The sequence below is a fragment of the Symphalangus syndactylus genome, chromosome 6 (genome assembly GCF_028878055.3).
Source record: "Symphalangus syndactylus isolate Jambi chromosome 6, NHGRI_mSymSyn1-v2.1_pri, whole genome shotgun sequence".
In the NCBI taxonomy this organism is placed as follows: Eukaryota; Metazoa; Chordata; class Mammalia; order Primates; family Hylobatidae; genus Symphalangus; species Symphalangus syndactylus.
In genome coordinates this window covers 136,601,370-136,625,443 of record NC_072428.2, presented here as the reverse complement: position 1 = coordinate 136,625,443, position 24,074 = coordinate 136,601,370, and the positions used below count along the sequence as shown (strand labels likewise).

At 36.7% G+C, this 24,074-nt stretch overlaps 1 protein-coding gene across 2 annotated transcripts in view; it reads right to left on the bottom strand.

Moving 5' to 3' along the window:
- The window catches only part of CNTNAP2 (contactin associated protein 2), a 2,323,962-nt gene that overhangs the window by 1,628,596 nt on the left and 671,292 nt on the right, over positions 1-24,074 (bottom strand). For both annotated transcript variants that reach the window (XM_063641685.1, XM_063641684.1), the window contains exon 2: positions 13,154-13,264. In XM_063641685.1, the coding sequence (XP_063497755.1) occupies positions 13,154-13,264 (111 nt within the window). The remainder of the gene's footprint in view (positions 1-13,153; positions 13,265-24,074) is intronic.

Here is a 24,074-nt window from a genome sequence, read left to right as displayed (position 1 = left end):
CCACCAGAAGGAAGAAACTCCAGACACATCTGAACATCTGAAGGAACAAACTCCGGATATACCCTCTTTAAGAACTGTAACCCTCACCACGAGGGTCCGTGGCTTCACTCTTGAAGTCGGTGAGACCAAGAACCCACCAATTCTGGACACAGGACCATAGAAGCCTGTACTCCTCAGAAGCATTTGATTTTAACTTCCACCATCTAGAACACTCAGGGAAGAAGAGTAAGGAAGTCAACAATACTTTTCATCACCTTAAGAGTAGATCCTTATAAGACTTATTTGGTGGTCTAAGCAGAGAGTTGAAAACAAAAACAAAACAAACAAAACCCAATTCGTTATCCATCCAAATATGTATGTGCCAGACACTGGCTAGATAAAATTATAGAACACGCTTAATTATGCATTATTTATACATATGCTCAGGCACAAACCTTGTAATGCAAAATAATTCATCCTGGAGGCAGAAGAGTCTTTCTGGTTGTGGATGTCTGGTGAGGTGGAGGTTACAGACATACTGCAGACAAGGACCCCCCAGTTCAAACAGATACCATTGTCTTATCAGTTTTAAAGCAGAAGACAGATACAAAGGAAATACATTGCAAAGGTTGCTGAGAATGAAAACCAAGCAAAATAAAAGCAACATGTATTCCTTACCTTGCTAAGAAAATCAAAATAGCTAAGGGAAATAAAATAAAATGACCTTTGGGTGAAAACCTGGGGAAGAAATCTTTCTACATTTTGTGTTTACATTTTGATGTTAAAGAGGCAAGAATAATAAAAATAAACTGCCTTAAATGTCATGTTTTATTGTCAGCAATATTTGCGTCAAACATATATCTGAGTTTTAAAGCAAGAGGATGAGTAAACAATGTTGATTGCTCATTCTTGGTGTATAGAAAAGGCAGCTAACAAAGGCTACACTGCTTTGAATTCTTATTAGTGACAATATTTTTAGAATTACTTTTGCAAGGCATGCATATAAAAGAAAGAACAATTCTATATTTCTTAATTCTGAAAGAAAAAAATGTGAAAAAGTCACTAATTTGCTAAGGGTATTAAGACAAGGGTCTATTCATTTTAATAAGTATGACCTAACCAGGTTGCTAACAGAGCCAGTATTAGATTAAATCCTCCCAATTGTCTTGGAAATAATTTGGTCTGTTTTTTCTCTTAATAAGTAAAATAAAGGAAAGGGATAAATAGTCACAAAAGCATGGAATTTTCTCTAATCACAGGAGAGTAGATATTGAAAAATACAGTCACTCATTTGGTATAGAGGAATTGTAATTTTCAGGTTTCAAGTATAGTTTTTACATGTGCAGCTTTTTACGGCCTAAACTTGTCTAATGAATGAACTCTGTTCAATGCCACTCACCAACCAGCTGACGTGAGCTTCCCAAATGGCTACTTGTGGACTTGCCCTATTCTTTCCCGGCCTTCATTTCTTCTTGTAGGCTACACTGCTTCAACTGGGATACAGAATGTATTTCTTATGAGCCAGATACAGTGTTAAGGACTGATAGAATATATTCTGTTACCCAAAACCCAGCACAAGTCGAAAGCCATGTATGTGAAATAATATCTTGAGATAGGAAAGGCATGCTTTATCAGCTCAGCATTATCCTCATGGTCTCTGTTCTACAATATTGGAAGCATTGAAAGAATGTTGATATGAGAGGGCCATTCTCTAATGATTCTGAATATTCATTTTTAAAAATGAGATTTAAATTTCTAGTTTATTTATGATGATGATTGTGTTGGTTGTTATTACTCATCTGCTATTACAGTCTAGATTCCAATTGGCTACAACAGTGACCAAACAATTTGTGAGATAGTTTTTTGGAACAAGGAAAGTATTAGCAAATATGAACTCTTGATTTAACAAATGATTCCTACCTATAAGCAATGAGTATTTGAAATTTACAGTTAGTAGAATAATATATGCAATAAATAATATTTTATGTATTTGTTCACACATTTAGAAAATATTCTCTGAGAGTCAAACCTGCATAAGCACAGCATGAAAGTGCTTTCAGGCTGTGAAGAATTTTATATTTAAAATGAATATTTCTGATGGTAGAAATCATTCACAAAAATTCTCTACTTCCTTATTTGAGATGTGAAAAATACTAAAGACTCTCTATGAATAAAGTTAGCATATAGGCTGGGCTCTGTGGCTTATGCCTGTAATCCCAGGACTTTGGGAGGCCGAGGTGGGTAGATCACTTGAGTGCAGGAGTTCGAGACCAGCCTGACAAACATGGCAAAACCCTGTCTGTACAAACATTAAAAAAAAAATTAGCAGGGCATGGTGGTGCGAGTCTATAGTCTTAGCTACTCAGGAGGCTGAGATGGGAGGATCACCTGAGCGCAAGGATGTAGAGGCTGTAGTGAGTTCTGATCATGCCACTGCACTCTAGCCTGGGTGACAAACCTTGTCTTAAAAGAAAAAAAAAAGCAAAGGGATTAAGGAATATTAAATGATTATTCTCATAAACACGTTTTACCTATATTCTTGAATGGTTTAGAAAGAAAAATTCAATGTGTAAATATTTGATAAAGCTTTTTGCCTAGATATCCTGACCATTCTCCAGAAATTTCATAGAAATGATATCTACACACAGAGGGAGGTGTGGTCCAGACCAGTAAGAATCTGTAAGAGCCCAGCAAGATCAAGACCAAGGAATTATGATCTTTCTTGGCTACACGACGGGCGTTCAGTGATGACAGGGTCCTAGAGAGTATCCACTCAAAATTTCTCATTATAGAAGTGAGTGAGTAATTTTGACAATTGAACATAAGTAGGAAGTGGCCCAAGATGTCTCCTATGGGTAACGAAAAATCTAGATCCATATCAACAGTCTTAGAAAGGTATATCTATTCTTCACATCTTCTTAATTTTTTTTTGTTTAAATACATTTCTTTGCTAGTTCAGATATGGTTATCCCATCCCATATGTCCTAAACTTTATAGGGCTAGTACCAAATAGGATAGTTTTCAGTATTATGTTTAAAGTAAAATTACCAAACATATTATAATAATGAATTATTCGCAAACTTCCCCCTCTTTTAGACAATCAGCTATTAATGTTGTGATCTAAAGAGAGTGTTAGAAAATTAATATTCCAGAGCCATTTCAAAGGCGGCAGCAGGGATCAACGTGATAGCATTGACGTTAAGCCAGTACATGATTTTCTCAATGGCAAATATTCAGATATATAGAATTTGGTATACAAATGGGAAAATAGCAACTTCCTAAAAATAATTAACTAAAAAATTCTTCATCTCAAAAGTCCAAAATTGAAAAACTCTTTTATCTTTATTCCCCTTTCTCTAATTAAGTCTAGTTCATTCTGTTAAACTAAAAATCACCAGACTTATTATCAAAGAACTTTTATAATCAGTATTTTCAGAAACACAGTAGTGAACCCATGGGAGATACAACTATATTTCTAAGCACATTAAAGAAACCCCATTTAAAGCCCTTGATGTGCACAGTGTTTAGTTAAATTTTATAAAAACAAATCCCAAAGTGGAAATGTATTCTGCTGGCTGTAAAGATGTTCTGTGATAAAGAGGATCTGTGATTCTCCAAAAGAAGATCCCAGAGCACAAAATCTATCCCGTCTGATTTGATCATGGAATCTTGTGTGTATGTATGTGTGTTCACCACACATATTAACATCATGCACTTTGGGACACATTGCTCTATGGAAATTGCAACAAAACCTAGCACAGATTTCTATAAAGAAAATAAAAACAAGATGTTGAAATACCAACATTATACAATTTAGTGTAATGGTTGAAAGATAACAATACTATTTTAAAATTTAAAAAGGCATGTCCAAACAAAATATATGAGTCATTGCATGGTGAGTAAGCTTTCAACATTCTATCATTTATAGCAAGTGTCAATGATACAAATATTCCATGTATTACACATTTAATTTTATAAAACTCCCAGCCAAGCCAAAATTTTGGTTTATCTTTGAGAATTAAGTAAAAAATAATACATTAAAATTCACAATACCAGTTAGATGGAAACTCTCATTCAATTCGGGAGGTGGATATAAAAACTGTGAGGTCTTTAGAAGAAATCTTTGAAAAGTTGTATTTACAAGATAGAATATATAGGGCTAAGGAAAACAAAGGTGATACATTTTATTCACCCAAATGTCCAGAACAATTTTTTATCTGAGGCTTATAATAACTACATGTTAGTTTCTATGAGATATATAGATTCTAAGAGATCAAATTCAAATGACATTAAGATAATAAGAGCAACACTTAAAAATCACTGGCATAATCTCTTTCACTTAAATTGAAAGAAGTTTGAGGTGAAAAGTCCCGCAGAATATTTAAGTTACTGTAAGTCTTAATACCCCCAAAATATTGAAAGTTTTAAAAATGTTATTTTAGTAATTTTTAAATTATTATGATAATATTTTGTCTTAGACGATAATGGGGGAAAACACACATACATTGCCAAATACACAAATTCGAACAATAAATTTTTAAGGAGGCATCGTCTTTGTAATGACAAAGGTATTTAATTCAATCCTTGTTTTAAAATGTTGGTATCTATAGTGTTGTTCTTAGAAGGTGGAAGTAACTTATGGAAAAGAGACTAATATTCAATGCAACATAGTCTGTAGCTCTGCTAAACAGTATAACCGATTTTATTTTAAACTACAAGTAGAGGGACCATACTTCCAGGATTAACCTGGTGTAACTATTAATGATACTCTCTTTCACTGTCAAAAGTTCCTGACTCAGATGACAAATTATTCCATATTATATCTTTTATCATTATTATATCCTGGTTCAGATATAGTAATCATAGAAATCAGGAAACCAAGATGCAATACGTTTAAATAATTGACTAATCCCATACTTGTCCTTGGTCCCCTCAGTACTGGAACTTAGTTATGCATGAAGACAAGCCACTCTCCTTTTACTGCTCAGCACTGCCTCAGAGCCGACAAAATCAGCAGGTGTTTCCAGGAGAGTCATTTGAAGATGAAGAAGTATGACCAGCTAAAATAAGAATGTCAAATATCCTGAAATGCCCCATTAGAAAACCAGTTCTTTGAAATTTTCTGCTCCCAAGGTTGTGCTTTTAAAAGGCAAATAGTCCTGAGAGGTATCACTTCACCAATTACTTCATACTTAAGTAATAATGAATTATCTGTAAGTGAGAAAAGGAGAAAATTTTAAAAAGTACTACATGGTAAAGGCTGGCAAAGAGGAAAAATATTGGAATGGAAGCTGCAAAAATAGGGCAGAATCTCATCAATTGGGAACTTTAGTCTACTTCATAATTTAAGCCTTGCTGTTATAGTCTAAGAGAAAAGCTTCCTAATTAAGGTTAAGAATACTGCCTACTGTGGCTGATTCGGGCTGTCATGAGTGGGCCATACGTAACAAAGGGTCTAGACACAGCAGAAGAGTACCAGCAGGAGGCGCTAGGTCACACAGACAGACAATGCCCTCATGGACACGCTGTAGTTCCGTTCCCAGTTTATAGTATATCAGCTGCAGTTCTAGATTTAATTAGCTGTGACAGATCCTTCTAATATTTAAAGGCAAAAAGAGGAGAGCAAAAAAAAAGCAGAGGGAAAGAAGGTGTTTTATAAATGCAACTCAGAGACAAGAGACTTGAGAATGGAAAAAAGGGAAAAATTTTCTTTCTAGGAGTAGCAGGAATAATAGAATTCTCAAGAGTAGCGTAAGCTTTTACTGTTTGCTGAACCGCCTGGGAGGCTGTAAGAGGCAGCCCAGCATGCTTCTGGAGGTGGACATGTGTATGCAAGTGTGAGCTAGGGAAGAGGTTGGCGTCATGCTAATCACTAGAACTTCCTCTTGGCCAACAGGAAGTGGAAAATGACACCAGCCTACAGTGATCATCTGAGAAAGCTGTGGCATCAAGGCATGGTGGTAATTATGAACTTCAGTGGTGTCTTTTGTGTCTTTTTATGTTATTTTTTTAAAATTAGACTGGAAACTATGGCTTTAGTGATTTTTTTTTTAACTCTAAGTTCTGGAATACATGTGCAGAATGTGTAGGTTTGTCACATAGGTACACATGTGCCATGGTGGTTTGCTGCACCCTATCAACCTGTCATCTAGGGTTTTTGTTTTTTGTTTTTTTTTTTTTGAGATGGAGTCTCACTCTGTCGCCCAGGCTGGAGTGCAGTGGCGCGATCTCGGATCACTGCAAGCTCTGTCTCCCGGGTTCACGCCATTCTCCTGTCTCAGCCTCCCGAGTAGCTGGGACTACAGGCGCCTGCCACCACGTCCAGCTAACTTTTTGTATTTTTAGTAGAGACGGGAGTTCACTGTGTTAGCCAGGATGATCTCGATCTCCTGACCTCGTGATCCACCCGCCTCGGCCTCCCAAAGTGCTGGAATTACAGGCGTGAGCCACCGCGCCTGGCCCTGTCATCTAGGTTTTAAGCCCCACATGCACTAGGTATTTCTCCTAATGCTGTCCTTCTCCTTGTCCTCCACCCCACGATAGGCCACTGTGTGTGATGTTCCCCTCCCTGTGTCCATGTGTTCTCATTGTTCAGCTCCCACTTATAAATGAGAACATGCAGTGTTGGTTTTCTGTTTCTGTGTTAGTTTGCTGAGAATGATGGCTTCCAGCTTCATCCATGTCCCTGCAAAGGACATGAACTCATTCTTTTCTATAGCTGCATAGTGTTCCATGGTGTATATGTCCCACATTTTCTTTATCCAGTCCATCATTGGTGGGCATTTGGGTTGGATTGTGGCCAACAAACATATGAAAAAGAAGCTCATCATCACTGGTCATTAGAGAAATGCCAATCAAACCACAATGAGATTCTATTTCACACCATTTAGAATGGTGATCATTAAAAAGTCAGGAAACCGGCCGGCACAGTGGCTCACGCCTGTAATCCCAGGACTTTGGGAGGCCGAGGTGGGTGGATCACAAGGTCAGGAGATTGAGACTATCCTGGCTAACACGGTGAAACCCCGTCTCCACTAAAAATACAAAAAAAAAAAAAAAAAAAAAAAATTAGCTGGGCGTGGTGGCAGGCGCCTGTAGTCCCAGCTACTCGGCAGGCTGAGGGGCCGGGAGAATGGCATGAACCCGGGAGGCAGAGCTTGCAGTGAGCCGAGATCGCGCCACTGCACTCCAGCCTGGGTGACGGAGAGAGACTCCATCTCAAAAAAAAAAAAAAAAAAAAAAAAAGTCAGGAAACAACAGATGCTGGCGAGGATGTGGAGAAATAGGAACGCTTTTACACTGTTGGTAGGAGTGTAAATTCATTCAACCATTGTGGAAGACAGTGTGGTAATTCCTCAAGGATCTAGAACCAGAAATACCATTTGGCCCAGCAATCCTATTACTGGGTACGTACCCAAAGGATTATAAATCATTCTAGTATAAAGTGGTGTCTTTTAAGGAAAGGCAAGGACTGTGGTTCTCTTTAAGATACATGTAGGAACTTCAAGAGATCTATTCTACATTCTCTCCAAACATCTGTTATTCACATACTCCTTTGATAAGTGATTATTAATTATGTGGTCTGCAAGTGCAATGTGTTTTCCCTGCTGAAGGAAATAGAGGAAAACTAATGTGAAAACAACATCGCCACCACAACCTTCTGCCCTCGCATGTGATAGAGAAGATGAGGCATTCTTAAAATGGGAGAAATTACTCAGGGAAAATACATAGGAGGAAACATCTTTGAGGAGGCAACAAACAAGATTCTTAGAAGCATCTACTAAGTAAAAATCAGTGGCAGGAAGGTGAAAAGAAAGAAAATTATTCAGGATCTACATTCGTTGGGAAATACTGAGATTGCATGATTGGGTTTCTCTGGCTATATAAGCATAAATAAATCAAACTTGACTCAAACCTTCAAACTCGTTTTAGGTACCATCATTGGGCTAATTCAAAAGGCAGCACTGATATTACCTCATCTGGTGTAATCACATATAAAGACTGTCGGGTTCCAGCAGAAGACATGGATTTGTGTCCCTCTCCCTGTGCCACTGTTCCCTAGCTATGCTACTTTAGAACCTAATGATGTATTTGGGGGTTTCTATATGTATTATTTGAATTTGTAAAACGGGGATAATAACTAGTTTTTGTTTGTGTTTTTCTTTAAAACCAAAAGTCCTTTAGTAACTAGGAAGAAAAACTTACTTTAATGAGCTCAGACGGGGGAGGTGACCATTAGAACTGGAATGATACATCTCAGAGACTCAAGCTGAAGTTCAGTCAGAGGTTAAGCAAGCTGGAAACAGGGGCCTGAAAGAGGCTGTGAGTGAAACCAGAGCTTGATTCATCCTTCTCTGCAGGTACCCCGGCCTCATGCCTTCCCTTCTTCCCCAGCAACTGCTCTCCTCTTCTCTCTAGTTTACACATAGCCTGTTATGGTTTCCCCAGTAGTCCCCTGGGTTCCCAGAACAATGTCACGTAACAAAGCAGAGAGATTCTAATAGCATCCATTGAGATCAGGTGTTCTCACTAAGCCTCTGTGGTAGTGGAGGGAGACCTGGGCCACGTGGTGGATGGCTGTCCCTCTGGCAGAAGAAAAGGGCTGATTTCTACAAAAGGCATATGAAGTACAAGGTTGAAAGTTTGGCAGAAGAATTGATTGGCATCTGTAACTGACCATTCTTTCTAACCAGGTTGTTATGAAGATTGAGAAACCATTAGAGCACAGATGAAAGCAGTTTATAATCTGTAAAATTCTATGTTAAAAATAAGGTAAGGGATATGCTGTTTCAAACTTTCAAAGGTTTTGTATCTGTGCTAACTTTGGAAAGAGTAACACATCTAAGTGCTATTAACTCAGAATGACACAAGACTGGGAAGTCTTCAATGGATTAAAAATGTGGGGATAAATCAGAACACAGATCACAGGAATAAGGTATTGATAACGAAACAACAACAGCACCAACAAACTAAAAGCAGTGAGCTCCAAAAGGTATGTCAGAATTACACGTGGATTTTTCATTTAAACGTCACATTTCCTCCATGCTTTGCCATGTACTGGTCCCTGACATCGAGATTATAGCAGATGGATTTGTATTGTGGAGACCCATAAACTAAATTCAATTTCATAAATATGTGACAATCTGCCATTTGAATATTTGCATTTATATGGTGCTTTCCTATGTATTTATAAACTTTCTCTCCAAAATGTATTTTAGGAATATCATTTAAGTAACTAATAAAACTTGAAGCCAATGTTTATCAACATAATGCTCAACTGAATTTGTTCTTTTCTGCATTTGTATAATTAGTAGGTTACATTCTTGTATTTTTCTGTTAGAATATGATCTTCTCACTTTCAGATGCTTATATAGTGTCTGTATCAGATGACTCTTGCCACTTGTAAATTAAGAAAATGTATCTCCAACATTCCTGGATTCTGTAATGTTCATATTTTTTTTCTGCTTGGAATTCTCTGTCTTCTTTATATCTTCCAGATATATAACATCATGCTATACTTAAAAAAAAATCTTTTCTCTCAATGCAAGCTATTAGCCACTTACATGTTATCAAGAATTTCACCCTACATGGCTCTTCTCCCAAGGGCATTTGCATATACATTTTAGAGTGAAAGAAAATATTTTGTTGTCCAACCTGGCCAACATGGCAAAACCCCATCTCCATTAAAAATACAAAAATCAGCCGGGCATGGTGGGCACTCTCCTATAATCCCGGCTACTTGGGTGGCTGAGGCAGGAGAATCACTTTAACCCAGGAGGTGGAGCTTGTAGTGAGCTGAGATCATGCCACTGCACTCCAGCCCAGGCAACAGAGCAAGACCCTGTCTTAAAAAAAGAAAAAAAAAAGTTTTGTATTATAACAACTATGTATGACTTTTTGTTTTTCCTTGGAGAGGATATAACCTTCCTTTCTCATGCTAGTTCCCTTGACCCACACTTACGTGGCCAGCAAGGGTGAAGCCCTACATATATGTGTCTTGCTGTACCTGCAGGGGCAGAGCAGCATAAAGGGTGAAGATATAGCTTAGTTACCTCACCATCCGTAAAAATTAGGGAGCAAAAATGAGAGGGTTGGGGAGGGCAAGTTATATGTCATTATGGGCAGCATAAGGCTGATAAGCAAAGCAGTCTTTAGGAGCCAAAAAGTACATAACTGCACCTCCCCACATAACAAATTATAAAATGGGCTACAGTGAAGTGTAAATCTATATCTACAGGACACAGAACACTTTCTTTCCCAACATGATAATTTCACCCTAATGTATGACAATCCAGTATATCAATAGTCAAAAAGAGATGAACTTCGGGTCACACAGTTAAGAAACCGTAACTTTTGTTTTATAGTTTTTTGCTTTTGAAACATCTGTCTTTCTGGAAATGCATTCTATTTCTCTCTATCTGCCTACCTACCTACCTATCAATCATCTAGGTAGATATAAATACATATTCTACAAACTACAGACAAAACTACTGTAAGGAAAGACACTCCTCAAATCCCAGTGTCCAAGTTAAAAAATATATTAACAGTTTGGAAGCTTAATATCAGATATCTGACTCTCTATATGAGTAGATAAATACATAAGTAGCTCTAAATGATGTAAAGCAGTATCTTGTATTATGTTAAAACAAAGAAAAAATAATTTAACTTTTCTAGAATTAAATGAGAACAAAAAACCTATTTTTTTTTGTAAAAGATGTTAATTCCCATAAAAAAAATCAAAGGCAGAATAAATTTGTACCTAAAATTTCAGAATCTGGTAGCCTGCTGCTCTGAAAGGTTAGAAAGAAAAAATACCCACATCTCTCTAATTCCCATAATTGACACTTTTAAATTTCTGTGCCTATAACATTTATACTCTCTCCTACAACTATAGCTCCTACATTGTTTAGTCGAGGTCTTATATGGAAATGGGTTCCGTGCTCCACACCATTCACGTGGCCACAATTTCTTTATTGTGCACTTTCAGTTTTCTCATTGGTGACTAGATTGTCTCGTTTGTATTCCTGAAGTGCTGTTTGCGAGATAGAACCTGACTTGCCCAAATTTACTGAGCAAACACCTTATTTAGTCACATTTTCACTCAAAACTTGTGAAAGTAACATTTTCTGACTCGGCTTCCTTTCCTCACAGGTGCTTCATGTCTCTCAGTATTATTGCACTTCTTTTAGGGAACAGTCCATTCTCTTGGGACCTAGAATAATATGGTATCTCTTTTTCATATTTTGTCCTAGATCTCCTAGTACTGGGAAGATCTGTATCATAATTACCATTTGGGTATGGCAAGTCCCTTGTTTCGTGTTTTTCTGTCTATATTCATTTTTTGATAGCTGTTTCCAATGACTTTTATGAGAGAGAAATAAATTAAAATTTACATTACTTCAGCATCTTTATGCAGAATTTTTGATAACTTATAGTGACTCAACAACTCTCTCATGTCCATAGCCTGATGAATATCAGGTTATGAAAATGAGCTAATTTATACTAATATTACATTAAAACTGCATTTTTGTTATGTTCCTCTACCTTTGCTTGTGTATCACTCTTTCACCAAGTCTTTTTACTGACTGAGACCTATTCATACTTCTGTGAATACCTTATATATTATTCTGTATACACTAGGCTAGCTTTTTCCTATCTATTTTCTTCTCTTTTTTGGTCTTTCTAAATCTGATATGCCTTTCTTTTCTGATACAATATTTTTTCTTCCTGTCTTTTTTTTTTCTTCTTCTTCTTGTTCTTCTTTTGGGTTTCCTCCTGCTTTCTTTTTTCATCTTTGTTTTTTCCTTCCTTCCTTCCTTCTCTCCCTCCCTCTCTCCCTTCTTCCCTTCTTCCTTTCCTTTCCTTCCCTTCCCTTCCTCCCTCCCTCCCTCTCTCCCTCCATTCCTCCCTTCCTCCTTCCCTCCCTTCTTCCCTTTCTTGCTTCCTCCTATATTCATTCCCTTTTATGTTTTTTCTTTCTAAATTGGTTGGTTCTATATTGTTTTATGATTTCACATTTCTTATTTTCCTTTAGCTTTATTAAGGTACAGTCACAAAAAATTTATATATTTATAGTATACAACAGGGTGTTTTGATATATGTATTGTGAAATAATTAACTCAAGATAATTAACATATCCATCACAACACAGTTATTTTTTGTAAATGGTGAGACCACTTAAAAGCTGTTACTTTAGCAATTTTCAAGCATGCAACATATTACTAACTATAATCACCATGCTACACAATAGATACCCAAATCTTATTCATCTTGTCTAACTAAAACTTTATGTCTTTTAACAGACATCTCAATTTTTCCTCCCTCTCCACCGAAGCCCCTGTCAACCACCATTCCTGTTTGACTGAATTAAACATCACAGTCTTTGCTTGTTGATTCATATTTATCTAAGATAATATTGTGCCTTTCCTTTTTAAGTTGCCATTCGCTGATATTTGTACCAGTGTTCCTTTGAAGCCAAAGAGTTTTTTGCCTCTGTCCTTAATTATATTCTTTTACTCTCGGTGAATTGCTAGAAAATTTGAAACTGCCAGTTACTAACAAATACCATGATTTAAGGTCAAGAACTCAAGTTGTAGTTGCACACATCTAACTATTTTTCACACAGATTTTATAATAGAGCTACATTCTGGGTACTGGAGGAAAAATTACAAGGGGCATTTTTTTCAATAGGAACTAACGTTTTACCTTAATATACAGTAAATACAAAGTGCTCTTTTTAATACACTGTATGCATTTTGGGAGTCAATTCTTTTTTACATTTTGACTCTAAATGTTTATGGCATTTTGACTTTATTATCCCAGGCAACTTCAAAATGTCTTCCTTTTTGATGTACTATCTCTCACTTCCAGCCGGAGTTTTCCTATGTTATTCCAATGTGGAGATTACATGAGAGGTTAATGGCATCTATGGATCTTTTAATAGAAGTGGCAAGAGTGATTTCTGGTGTCTGCCAACATCTGTTGTGTGATTTTATATATATATATACATATATATATGTATATATATATATGTGTGTTTATATATATATGTGTTTATATATATATATACACACATATAAATATACATATATATACACACATATATATATGGCTATAAATATAACATGTTCTTATTTAACATGTTTATTGATAAACGAATCAAAATTTGGCTTACCTCCTCTCTTGTTTATCTTGGCATAGCCGGGAGAATAGCTACCAGACATGGAGGAGGAGCTGCTGAAAGCCACATGGGGGAGTCCAGAGACGAGTGGCTCATCACATTTTTCTGAAAACAAAAGACAGAGAGGGAGAGAGACACTCAATAACGATTTCTAAATAATGACTGGTATGTGTTGGTTAAAAAATCATTGAATCTGGTATGTCTTTTATATATCTTTGAAACAATGTTTAGCAAAGGAGTTTAGGCAATTCTGTTATCCTAAATATAATATAACACAGGAGCAGTTTACATAACCCTGATATTCAAACGGAAAACCATAGCAAAGCGCATTACTCCGAAGGACTTCACCTCAGTCTTGCTATCTGAGAATCATGAGTAAAACTGAGCTTGTTCCTGTAATAAGCTTTGGTATCTGGCATCTCCTGGAAATCTTCAGGTATTTATACATTATAGGAACAGAGAACTAGAATTACTAAGGTTGGAGGAGGAAAGACAAAGAGGACTCCTAGCAAAGCCAAAAGACCAAGAAATGGGGAGCTGCTAACCAACACGCATAAAATTTCAGTTACGCGAGATGACTAAGCTCTGGAGATCTGGTGTGCAATATTATACCTCTAGATAATATTGCACACTTATCAAGGCAGATCTCATGTTACATGTTCTTACTAGAATAGAAAAAAGAGGCCGGGAGTGGTGACTCATGCCTGTAATTCCAGCACTTTGGGTGGCTGAGGCGGGTGGATCACCTGAGGTTGGGAGTTCAAGACCAGCCTGACCAGCTTGACCAACGTGGAGAAACCCCGTCTCTAATAAAAATGCTAAATTAACGGGCATGGTGGTGCACGCCTGTAATGTCAGCTACTCGGGAGGCTGATGCAGGAGAATTGCTTGAACCTGGGAGGCGGAGGTTGCGGTGAGCCAAGATCGCGCCACTGCACTCCAGCCTGGGCAACAACAGTGAAACTCTGTCTCAAAAATCAAAGAAAGAAAGAAAGAAGAAAGAAAGAAAGAAAAAGAAAGAAAGAAAGAAAGAAAGAAAGAAAGAAAGAAAGAAAGAAAAAAAGAAAGAACTAGACATCAGCAAGTAAAGACAGAATAATCATCAACTTGAAAATTATCACTGACAGAAAAATTAATCAGTTCCCATCATACTCAACCAATTAACTACACTGGAACCAGGCGATACCTCAATTCTATTTGTAACACTTTCTGCACTTGGCTTTTATAATGTCATTAACATTTTTTTTTCTCTTTTTTCTCATTAGCTGCTTGCCCTCTGATTCCTTTGATGGATCTTTCTCATTTTGCCAATGCCTAAGTGCTTCTAATGTTAACGTGGCCAGGACTGTTCTGAGTCTACCCTCCCTCTCTGGGCTATGGCATGGAGGGCTATGTCTTCTGATACCGGGATGTTCCAAATCCTACTGCCTCGCTTCAACTCCATAGCTACAGATCGGGCACATACATACAGCTTCCAGAGATCACTGTTACAAAAGACTACGTGGTCTTCCTGCTTCCCCTCTCACTCTGCTGTAGTTCTGCCGGGAGCAGCTGAGGAAACACTTTTTAAACTGTAAGTGAATGTGTGGCTGCTGTACTCAAAATGTTCTCTGGCTTCTGCTCTCAACTTGGCATACTGTTCGAAGCCCCCCGCCCAACCCCTGCTACCCTGCCACCCGGTGGCCTGTGATGGCCACAACACTAGTCTTATCTCTTTCCCCATGTCCTTGTCTATTCCTGTCTAGCCACCATGGCCCCCCTTTCCTCTTCTTTATTTTTTATTTTTATTTGAGACCGAGTGTCACTCTGTTGCCCAGGCTGGAGTGCAGTGGTGCCAGCTCGGCTCACTGCAACCTCTGCCTCCCGGGGTCAAGCGATTCACCTGCCTCAGCCTCCTGAGTAGCTGGGATTGATTACAGGCGCGTGCCACCACGTACAGCTATTTTTGTTTTGTATTTTCAGTAGAGACGGGGTTTCACCATGTTAGCCAAGATGGCCTAGGTCTCCTGACCTCATGATCTGCCCGCCTCGGCCTCCCAAAGTGTTGAGATTAAAGGTGTGAGCCACCGCGCCTGGCCCCTCCTCTTCCTTTAAAAACAATCCTACCCCTGCCTTTGCAATTACTACTCCAAGTATCGTCTCTTGTCACAGGTCTCTGCTCAATGTCACCTTTGCCCCTGCAGACAGGCTTTGCTAGTTCACCCAGCATTTTGTTGCCATCAGTCTCCGTATCCACACCCTGCTTGATTTAATGTTATAACACATAGCAGCACCTGATATGTTACGTTGTTACTCATTTAATTGTTTTGTTGCCTTTCTCTCCCTCTAGACAGAAAGCTCCATCTGAAATGAAGTTTTAGTTGGCCTAATGCTTACTCTGCAGTGATCTGAACGATGGTAGTTGGCACATACTCTAAAAACATTTGTAGGATAAATGAATGAATGTACTAAACCCAATGCGCCTCAAAGAGTCTGGAAGCATGATCTCATATTATAACATGCCACAACACTTAATTTTCAGAGTGGTGGTCTTAAATTCCCCACAAACTTTTATGCTCAGAACTCTGTTTAATAAAACACAAAATGTTTCTCTATATATTCAAAAATGGTTTCTCTCTCAAATGTATAAGCAAAAAAAAATTTAGCAACAGAATAAACTAATTTTCTTGTAAATTCACTTAAGTGAAGTCCCCAATGATACTGGAGAAATGAATTATTATTTATTATCTCACCACTCAATTGTATACAAATTGGAAATTAAAATGAACAAATCCATCTTCATATAATATTTGTAAAATTGCTTATTTTTCTTAGTTATACTGCAAGCGCCTCTGGGAAATATGGCATATGTGTATAAATAAGTTCCTCAGAAAGTTAAATGTAAAAGAATGAAAAGAACATAAAATTTGTTTTAAAAGTATCAATTCACAAAGCTATCATCTGAAGTAACAGGTTTCATATTAATGGAAAACATCTACTTCTGTTTAGCTATAAGTGAGCACAGACCTACATCCTTGATTTTCCTACTTTCTGATACATTTGATTATAACTTTTTATAATTTTTGAGGTAAGTGTTGCCTTTAATTGGAGTAAACATTCCTTCTAATGTTCCCGTTGTATTAGAAATGTGCTAACATTCACTCATGTTCATTTCATTCATGTAAATATGCATCAACTGCCAAGCAAGCACTGAAGTGCAGCTGAAGGTGAAATTAACAATGCCCTGCCCTTGTAGAGCTTCTGTTTTTGTAGGAAGAAACATGCCAAGGAGAAAATGTAAATTTATAGTACGCTCTGGTAATTAATACTAAGAAGGAACATTAAATATAAAACAGTGGGCAGGGAGTTCGGGGGTGAGGTGGAGAGGAAGAGAATTGCTATTTTATGCTGCCTCCTCAAGGAAAGCCTTGACAAAATGATCAGGTAGCATTTGAGCAGAAATATGAAGAAAATGAGGAAGAAAGCCACGTTAGAAATCTGCAGGATCATGCTAGGAGAAACTTTTTCTAGTCCATACCTGCTCAATCAGGCTAGCTCATACTTGATAATAATGCATGACACATTTTCTAAGAGTGAATATCCAATGCATAGATATGGTTGTGCTGAATGTAATTAAACTAAGTTGATAACTGATTAAATGATCCAATAGCTAATTTAAATTTAGAATTTATATGTAGCATTTATAAAACCATAATATAGTTTAGAGTTATTAAACAAATTGGCTTCTGTAACTAATTGATCATCTGAGTACCAAATTTTACATTTTTTACTAATTTAAAAAATCAAATAAAAATCAATTTTTAAAAATTTAAAAATTAAAGTAATAATTTGAAAAAATTATGTAATTATTCAGAATAACAATAATTAGAATTAAATTGAGATTAGTAAAGATCAGGGCAAATAAGCAATTTTTTTTAAGGTGACTGCAAAATGATTATCAGAATGTAAAGCACCAGCAATCTCACATTCTTCCAAATTAAAACATGATCTATAATCATATTATAAGCTAAAAAATACAACAATTACTATATTTTTTCCTGGAGGACATTAATCACTAATATTTATTGAGATCTTACACTGCATTTTGCTGTTTTCACTACTTCAGGCAGATTATGTGTGTGTGTGTGTGTGTGTGTATACATAAAATTCCACTTTGCTACATTCCATTTGTATATATGCACACACATATATACAAATATATGGTGTATTCCTCCATAAGTGTCAGTAATAAATGAATCCACAAAAAGTAATTAAACATGAAGCAACAAAAGAGTAATGCAAAATGGTTTAAAATTCAATGTTAAATAGAATAAAATCAAATACTAAAAGTCACATGTAAATTAGAAATGTAGGGTTGTTGTCAGTTGAGTCACTCATTATACCTGGTTCCATCACAAACATGTGGCCTTGAATATGTCAATGAACCCCTTTCCCACAGGTGACACACAAGTAATATGAGGAAATTTAACTAAGTTTCTCTCAAACTCTGAAAACCCCAAAATAGTGTTAACCACCAAGAGTTAGCAAACTATGGCCTGCAGGCCCAACGCAGCCCACAGATTGCTTTTCTAAGTAATGTTTTATTGGAGCACAGTTACACATCATGCATTTATGTATTGTCTCTGATGGCTTTCACACAGCAGTAGAATATTGCAATGGATATCATATGGCCCACAAAACTAAACTATTTCCTATCTGAGCTTTTACAGAGTAAGTTTCTGAACCTCTTATCCAGTATAACAAATATGAAGGAACTTAGGAATCAGAATGATTAATGATTAATCAGAGTGTCAGATGCCATATAAATAATGAATAGAATCTGAAGAAATTAGAGGCTACAGATAGGTAGAAAGAGGGTTAATGAAATTTTAGAAAGAGGGAACACCTCAAGCAACATGAAAGAGCCCACAATGAATTTGAAATTTCCTGGTGATGGTTGTAGCAGCACTCCATGCAGGCACATATTGCCAAACTGACTATTACAATACACTATCCATTTTTATTTCCAACTGTAATAATGGTTATTACTCATTATGCATTCTAAAAAGTCTGCTTTATTGTTGTGCTAAAACATGTATCTCAATCTCCTGCAGACATTAAATACTAGGAAATCAGGCAAATCTCTGGAGAAAGTTAGAATTTTTATAGAATAGTAAAGGAGGGAAGGAGAGAGAGAAAAAGAGAACTAACATTTGAAATAATCCAGTATTGTGTTTTCCCATACTGGGATGTCTTCCAAAACTACAGCCATACACAGCGATGGCAAATATTTGGTCTCCAGTGTACTTCCCTTCCAGGGAATCTTGGATGAAAACTAGAAGAGCAGATGGGCCTTGAGTTTTATTTTCACACAATTTCAGTCAATCATGAAGGCAGACTAGCTATAAGAATTCTGTACTAACTCAAGCTGGAGCAGAGGAAATTATTGGCAAATAGACATGACATAGCTGTTGCCCTTTACCTAAAAGATACGGTTGAGAGGTTTGGCTATTGGCAAGGGATACTGGCAGGAGTTTACAAGATTAAAGGACTTCAGAATATATGTAATTGACACAAGAGTATGGTTTTCAAATGCATCTCTGCTGAAATATAATGTCTGAAAAATTTTCACATAACAATATATGTTTAAGCCATAACACTTCAAATAGATGTTTTATATGACCCATTTGGTAACATAAGCCTAATGGAGGAAAACAACTAAAAACAACAAATGACTCAAGAACGAGACAGTGCTAGCTGAACAGAAATTCTAGCAATAACATCCTCATTTTTATATTAGGAAAAATTCCATGGCAAAAGGCACATTCTGAGTTGAACACATCGCTCTGTGGTCTTGTGTATACATTCAACTTCTACCTTTTGAAGTTGGAGCTAGTCTACCTCTACCTGCACATTTGCCCTGCATCATGTGTTATGACTATTCCTTTCCATCATCAGTAGCACAGCAGTTCCTCCAAGAGGTCTTTTATCTACCCCCTGATGTCCATTTCAGGGTCACTAGTTAATGCAATAACTAGTGACTGTCAGCAATGTGGGAGGGCACACAACATTGGGACACTCAGGAGCAGAAGGCAAGGTGCAGTACTGGAGCACTGAGATGGGACACCAGACCCTGAAATGGACATCAGGGAGAAGACAAAAGACCTCTTGAGGAACTGCTGTGCTACTTGGGAAGCCATAGAAGAGCTTGTCATTCAGCTTGTAATGCAAGATCGTTTTAGTCATAAGGAACAAGGCAGGATGGGAAGCAGAAGGCAAGTTTGTTTGGAGGTTTGGCCAGAGCTTCTTAAATTACTCCTGCTGTCTGCAAGCCAAATTTTGTCTAAATTTAATTTATATTTTACATTTTCTAACTTTCACATATCACATTTTTCTTTAATAACATGGAAAGTACAGGAAACAGAACATGATATTCTCTTCCGATTTTTATAATAATTTTTAGACTTAGTTGAGGGTCAAGTTTTTTAAAATTAATTTTGTATAATTAATATTTTTTGGTGAAAGGCGTGACTTTCACAGGTAGCAGCACGCTCCTTAGAGTCAAAATATTTAGATTTTATTCCTAGCAACATAAATTCGGGCAACTTTTTTAATCCTATCAGTTTAACCCACAGTTTCCTTAGTTTTTCCATTATTTCAAAGTCTTTTTCCTGTTTTGACCCAATTGTTCTAGATTTTTAAATCATAACAATATAAAATAAATGGTTAAACATTCAGAGTTATAGAGTACACTATAAAAATGTATGCTCCTTCTTAGGGCAAAGAACCCATTGACTGCTACTCAATCTCTCTTATATATCTTCACTTATACTGTATTTTCCTCCCATTTTTATGGTTCATACATTGCTTTTGTATATCTCTTTCTCCAGCTTCCCTGGACTACTCTTTGCTATTGAAAATCAGATACATCTTTCTCTTGCTCCTGTAGAATTTCATATGATACAGTTAAAGAAAGAACCCTAATAATCCATAGAAGTCATCGCTATTACTAGTCTTCATAGTACATATACACAGATGCAACATTTAACATAACAGGTATTTTGATATGCACGCAAATAAACAAACAAAAAACATTTACAATCTGGTCTTTAACATACTTTTTCGCTTACTGATCTATCATAGAAATTCCCATGCAAATATAGCCACATTTTATGTATTTCATTTTATATTAGAGATCTTTTATTATTTATATTAGGTAGAGGTAACTAACTTTGCACAGAAAATACTGAAGGGCTAGGTCATCGCTAAAACAGGTCATATAATTGCATTGAGAATTAATTATTTTCTCATAGAGTCTATAAATAAGTTCACAAAAGAACTTATCAAAGAGAAGGACCATGAAGAGAAGTACAATTAGTTTGTCATCAAATGCTAATTTAGGAAAAAGCTAAAGATAACAGAATTGAAATGAAATCAACTGACACACAGCGAAAATTCCTAAGTGAATAAAATAAATTCATCTGCCTTCCTTTTTTCTTTTTACTATATCCCTCTTGTTTCCTACTAGATGGAAGTGACCCCATTTAATCTTTTATTTCATTTTCCATTTAATGAGACAAAGCCCAGTGTGCTACCATAGGCATTATAGTGGTGAGCATGAATGAGGCAGCCTTCCCACCTCCCATCTCCTTCCAATCTGGACCATGATGAATATACAGATGGCAGAGATCATTAAACCACAATCAACAAATCAATTGATAGTAATAGCAATTATTTATTGAACACTTATGTGATAGGCAAGTAAGTATTTTGAGTGGGTCATCTCATTGAGTTATCACAGTAACCCACTGAGATGTGTAGTATTACCATTTTATAGATGAGGAGCATTCAGATCTCACAGCTAAAGGATATTAAAGTCAGGACAAGGGCCAAACTCTACCTGATTCTAAGGCCTGTGCTTTTGAAGTCTAGTTTTCTGGGACAAATGGTTTCTATAGTGACTTCAGGTAAAATCATATATGTTGCACTGGGCTACACAGACCTAATAATATTGAAATTGTCAAATTGTTCTCACCACCTCTCATTTTGATTCTAAGAATTTACATGAAATGTTACCCTATATAATAATATTGCAGCAATTTCAATATTTTGTGTGCCAAATCAGACCCACATCTTTTAACTGAAAGAGGTTTCTACAGTTTTAAATAGATGTTCTCAGAGAAACCCATATATAATCAGCCATTTAATGGATATGCCTACATTGAATAGCCTCAGCAAAATACATCAACTTTATTTCACGTATTCATTCAATAAATATTTATTGGGCACTTATTTCCTGCTTCAATCTTTATCTCCTTACAATCCATTTTCTTCACAGTTGCCAGATGGAATTTTTAAAACTGGGCATCAGATTTTGCCATGCCCCGGAGACTTCCTGATGGCTTCCCCTCTTATTTAGTATAAAATCCAAGCTCCACTGGGCCTGAGATGGTCTGGCCCTGAAGATATCTCTGGTGCTATTTTATTTCACTCCTTCTCTGGGTCACTAAGCTCTAAATTCACTCTCTTCTCTCTTTCAGACACACCAAGCACACCCTTGCTCAAAGGCCTTTCCATCCTCTCTGCTTTCCAGCTAAAATTCTCTCTACCAGGTCTAAAAGAGCTGGTTCCTTTCCACTCTGATTCTGACGCAAATACCACCTTCACTTTTTCTGACCAGTTCATCTAAATTAACCAGCTCAATTTCTGTCTTCATTGAGACATTGCTTGCTATTCTATCACACTGTCTTGTTTTGTTTCACAGCACCCACCACAATCTGAAATTATCTGGTTTGTTTTTAATTTGTTTATTACTTTTCTTGTTGAATGGACTGTAAATACCATAAGAGGAAGGCAGGTGCCTGACTTGTCCACTGTGTATTCCCAGAGCCTCAAAATCTGTCATGCTGCACAGCACAACCTTGCAGAGAGCTGTTGATTCAGTGAATTACTGACAATGATAAGAAATAAATCCATCTAAAAACAAGCAAGGCAAAGTGGTTCCTAGTTTTGACTATTGAGATGTATTTTTTATTTTCCATTTTAAAATCTGCATTGCAAAAGAGAAATGGCTTCATCCCACGATCTTACACATAGAGCTACTTCACTGTATCCCACATAAGAAATATCGTCTCTGATCTTCAACAACTTAAAATGACTTGTAATTTGGAACCCCTGAATTCTATAGAGAGTTTGTCTAACTTATCAGTACAGTACATGAGTCCAGAACTTTTTAAATATCTTGGCTCCAGCAAATGAGTTTTTTAAGACTTGAAACTATTGACTATTGTCAATTAGCTCTTTTACATCTACTTTTAGTCTTAAAAAGAACATAAGACTTTGGTGTTCCTAATATAATATTTTCATTCTGTATCACTGAAAATCTATTGTGATCAATATTGGTTTATATGCTGATTTATTTGCCGATGGTCCTCTCTCGAGGAAGGGAACTTCTTTCCCAATATGCAGAATGTAGAGCACACCATAGGAACTCTTCACATATTTTGAAAAATATTGAACACAATCAATGCAATTTTAATAGCTTATGGCAATGAATAAATTCAATATTTTTAATCTTAAAAATTAGTTCAGGCCGGGCGCGGTGGCTCACGCTTGTAATCCCAGCACTTTGAGAGGCCGAGGCAGGCGGATCACGAGGTCAGGAGATCGAGACCACGGTGAAACCCTGTCTCTACTAAAAATACAAAAAATTAGCCGGGCGTGGTGGCGGGCACCTGTAGTCCCAGCTACTCGGGCGGCTGAGGCAGGAGGATGGCGTAAACCCGGGAGGCGGAGCTTGCAGTGAGCAGAGATTGCGCCACTGCACTCCAGCCTGGGTGACAGAGCGAGACTCTGTCTCAAAAAAAAAAAAAAAAAAAATTAGTTCAGATTTCTTTCATTTTCTTTTTTGGTTTGTCTAATAGGTATGTTTAAAAATAATAATGAAATGAAAGTAGTATAGCTAGAAAATCATTTGTGTTTGGAGGAACCTTGGTTGTAAATTACATAAAAAGTTGTCTGGTCTGCATGTACCAAGGGCAAATTACTTCGAGACGTAGTTCAAATTTTGCTGGACATTTAACAGCTGCAGCATATTTCCGACAGATGGCATAACAGATGAATCAGTTTCAAATTATCTACTGAACTGTAATATACTAGAAATGAAATAGATTTGTGAGGCTTTTTTTTTTTTTAAATTAAGCTTTTGTCTCCTCGAAGTTGATCTTCTAATTTAAAAGAAAAAAAACTCTACAACACAAAATAATAAAAAACAATTTTTACCTTTGCTGTAATCTGGAAAACAAATTGAAGTTTTAATTTCATAACTTCATGCAACAAAGGAAATAGTATTCAATAATTTAATCACCACCCAGGAGCTAGGCAGAGGTTTTAATCTCTAACACAGTGGTGACAGTAGACTTTTTTTAACTCAAATTCTACAGTCTCATAAGAAGGTTGAGCTACCTAGAACTTTTAATAAACCAATAATCTGAAGACTGTCGAGGTCAATTGCAATATGACTAAATGAACTTGAGTACTCTTAAAGCTTTGATTGACAATCTTCCTTAGAGCAGGGCTCATTTGAATTGCAATTTATTGGTCCACTGGTAAATGTTGCAATTTTTGACTCTCTGGTTTCATTAACTGGTTAACTGAAAGTTAGTATTTAACAATAAGCAATGTACTTACTGACAACCAAGTCTATTTCCTAGACTACTTAACCCAATTAGCTTTAAATAACTAAGTGCTGTAGGTAAGCATCTTCCCAGTGTACTTGGCTTAAGTAACTTCAGATTAGGCCATGCATTCAAGAGATACAGAGTGAACAATGGAGCACTATAGAGCCAGTAAGGGTGAAGCTGTAGAAAAATCCTTCATCAATTGACAAATGTTTATGGCATGATAGGCTAAAAAAGTAGTCTATAAAACAGTATGT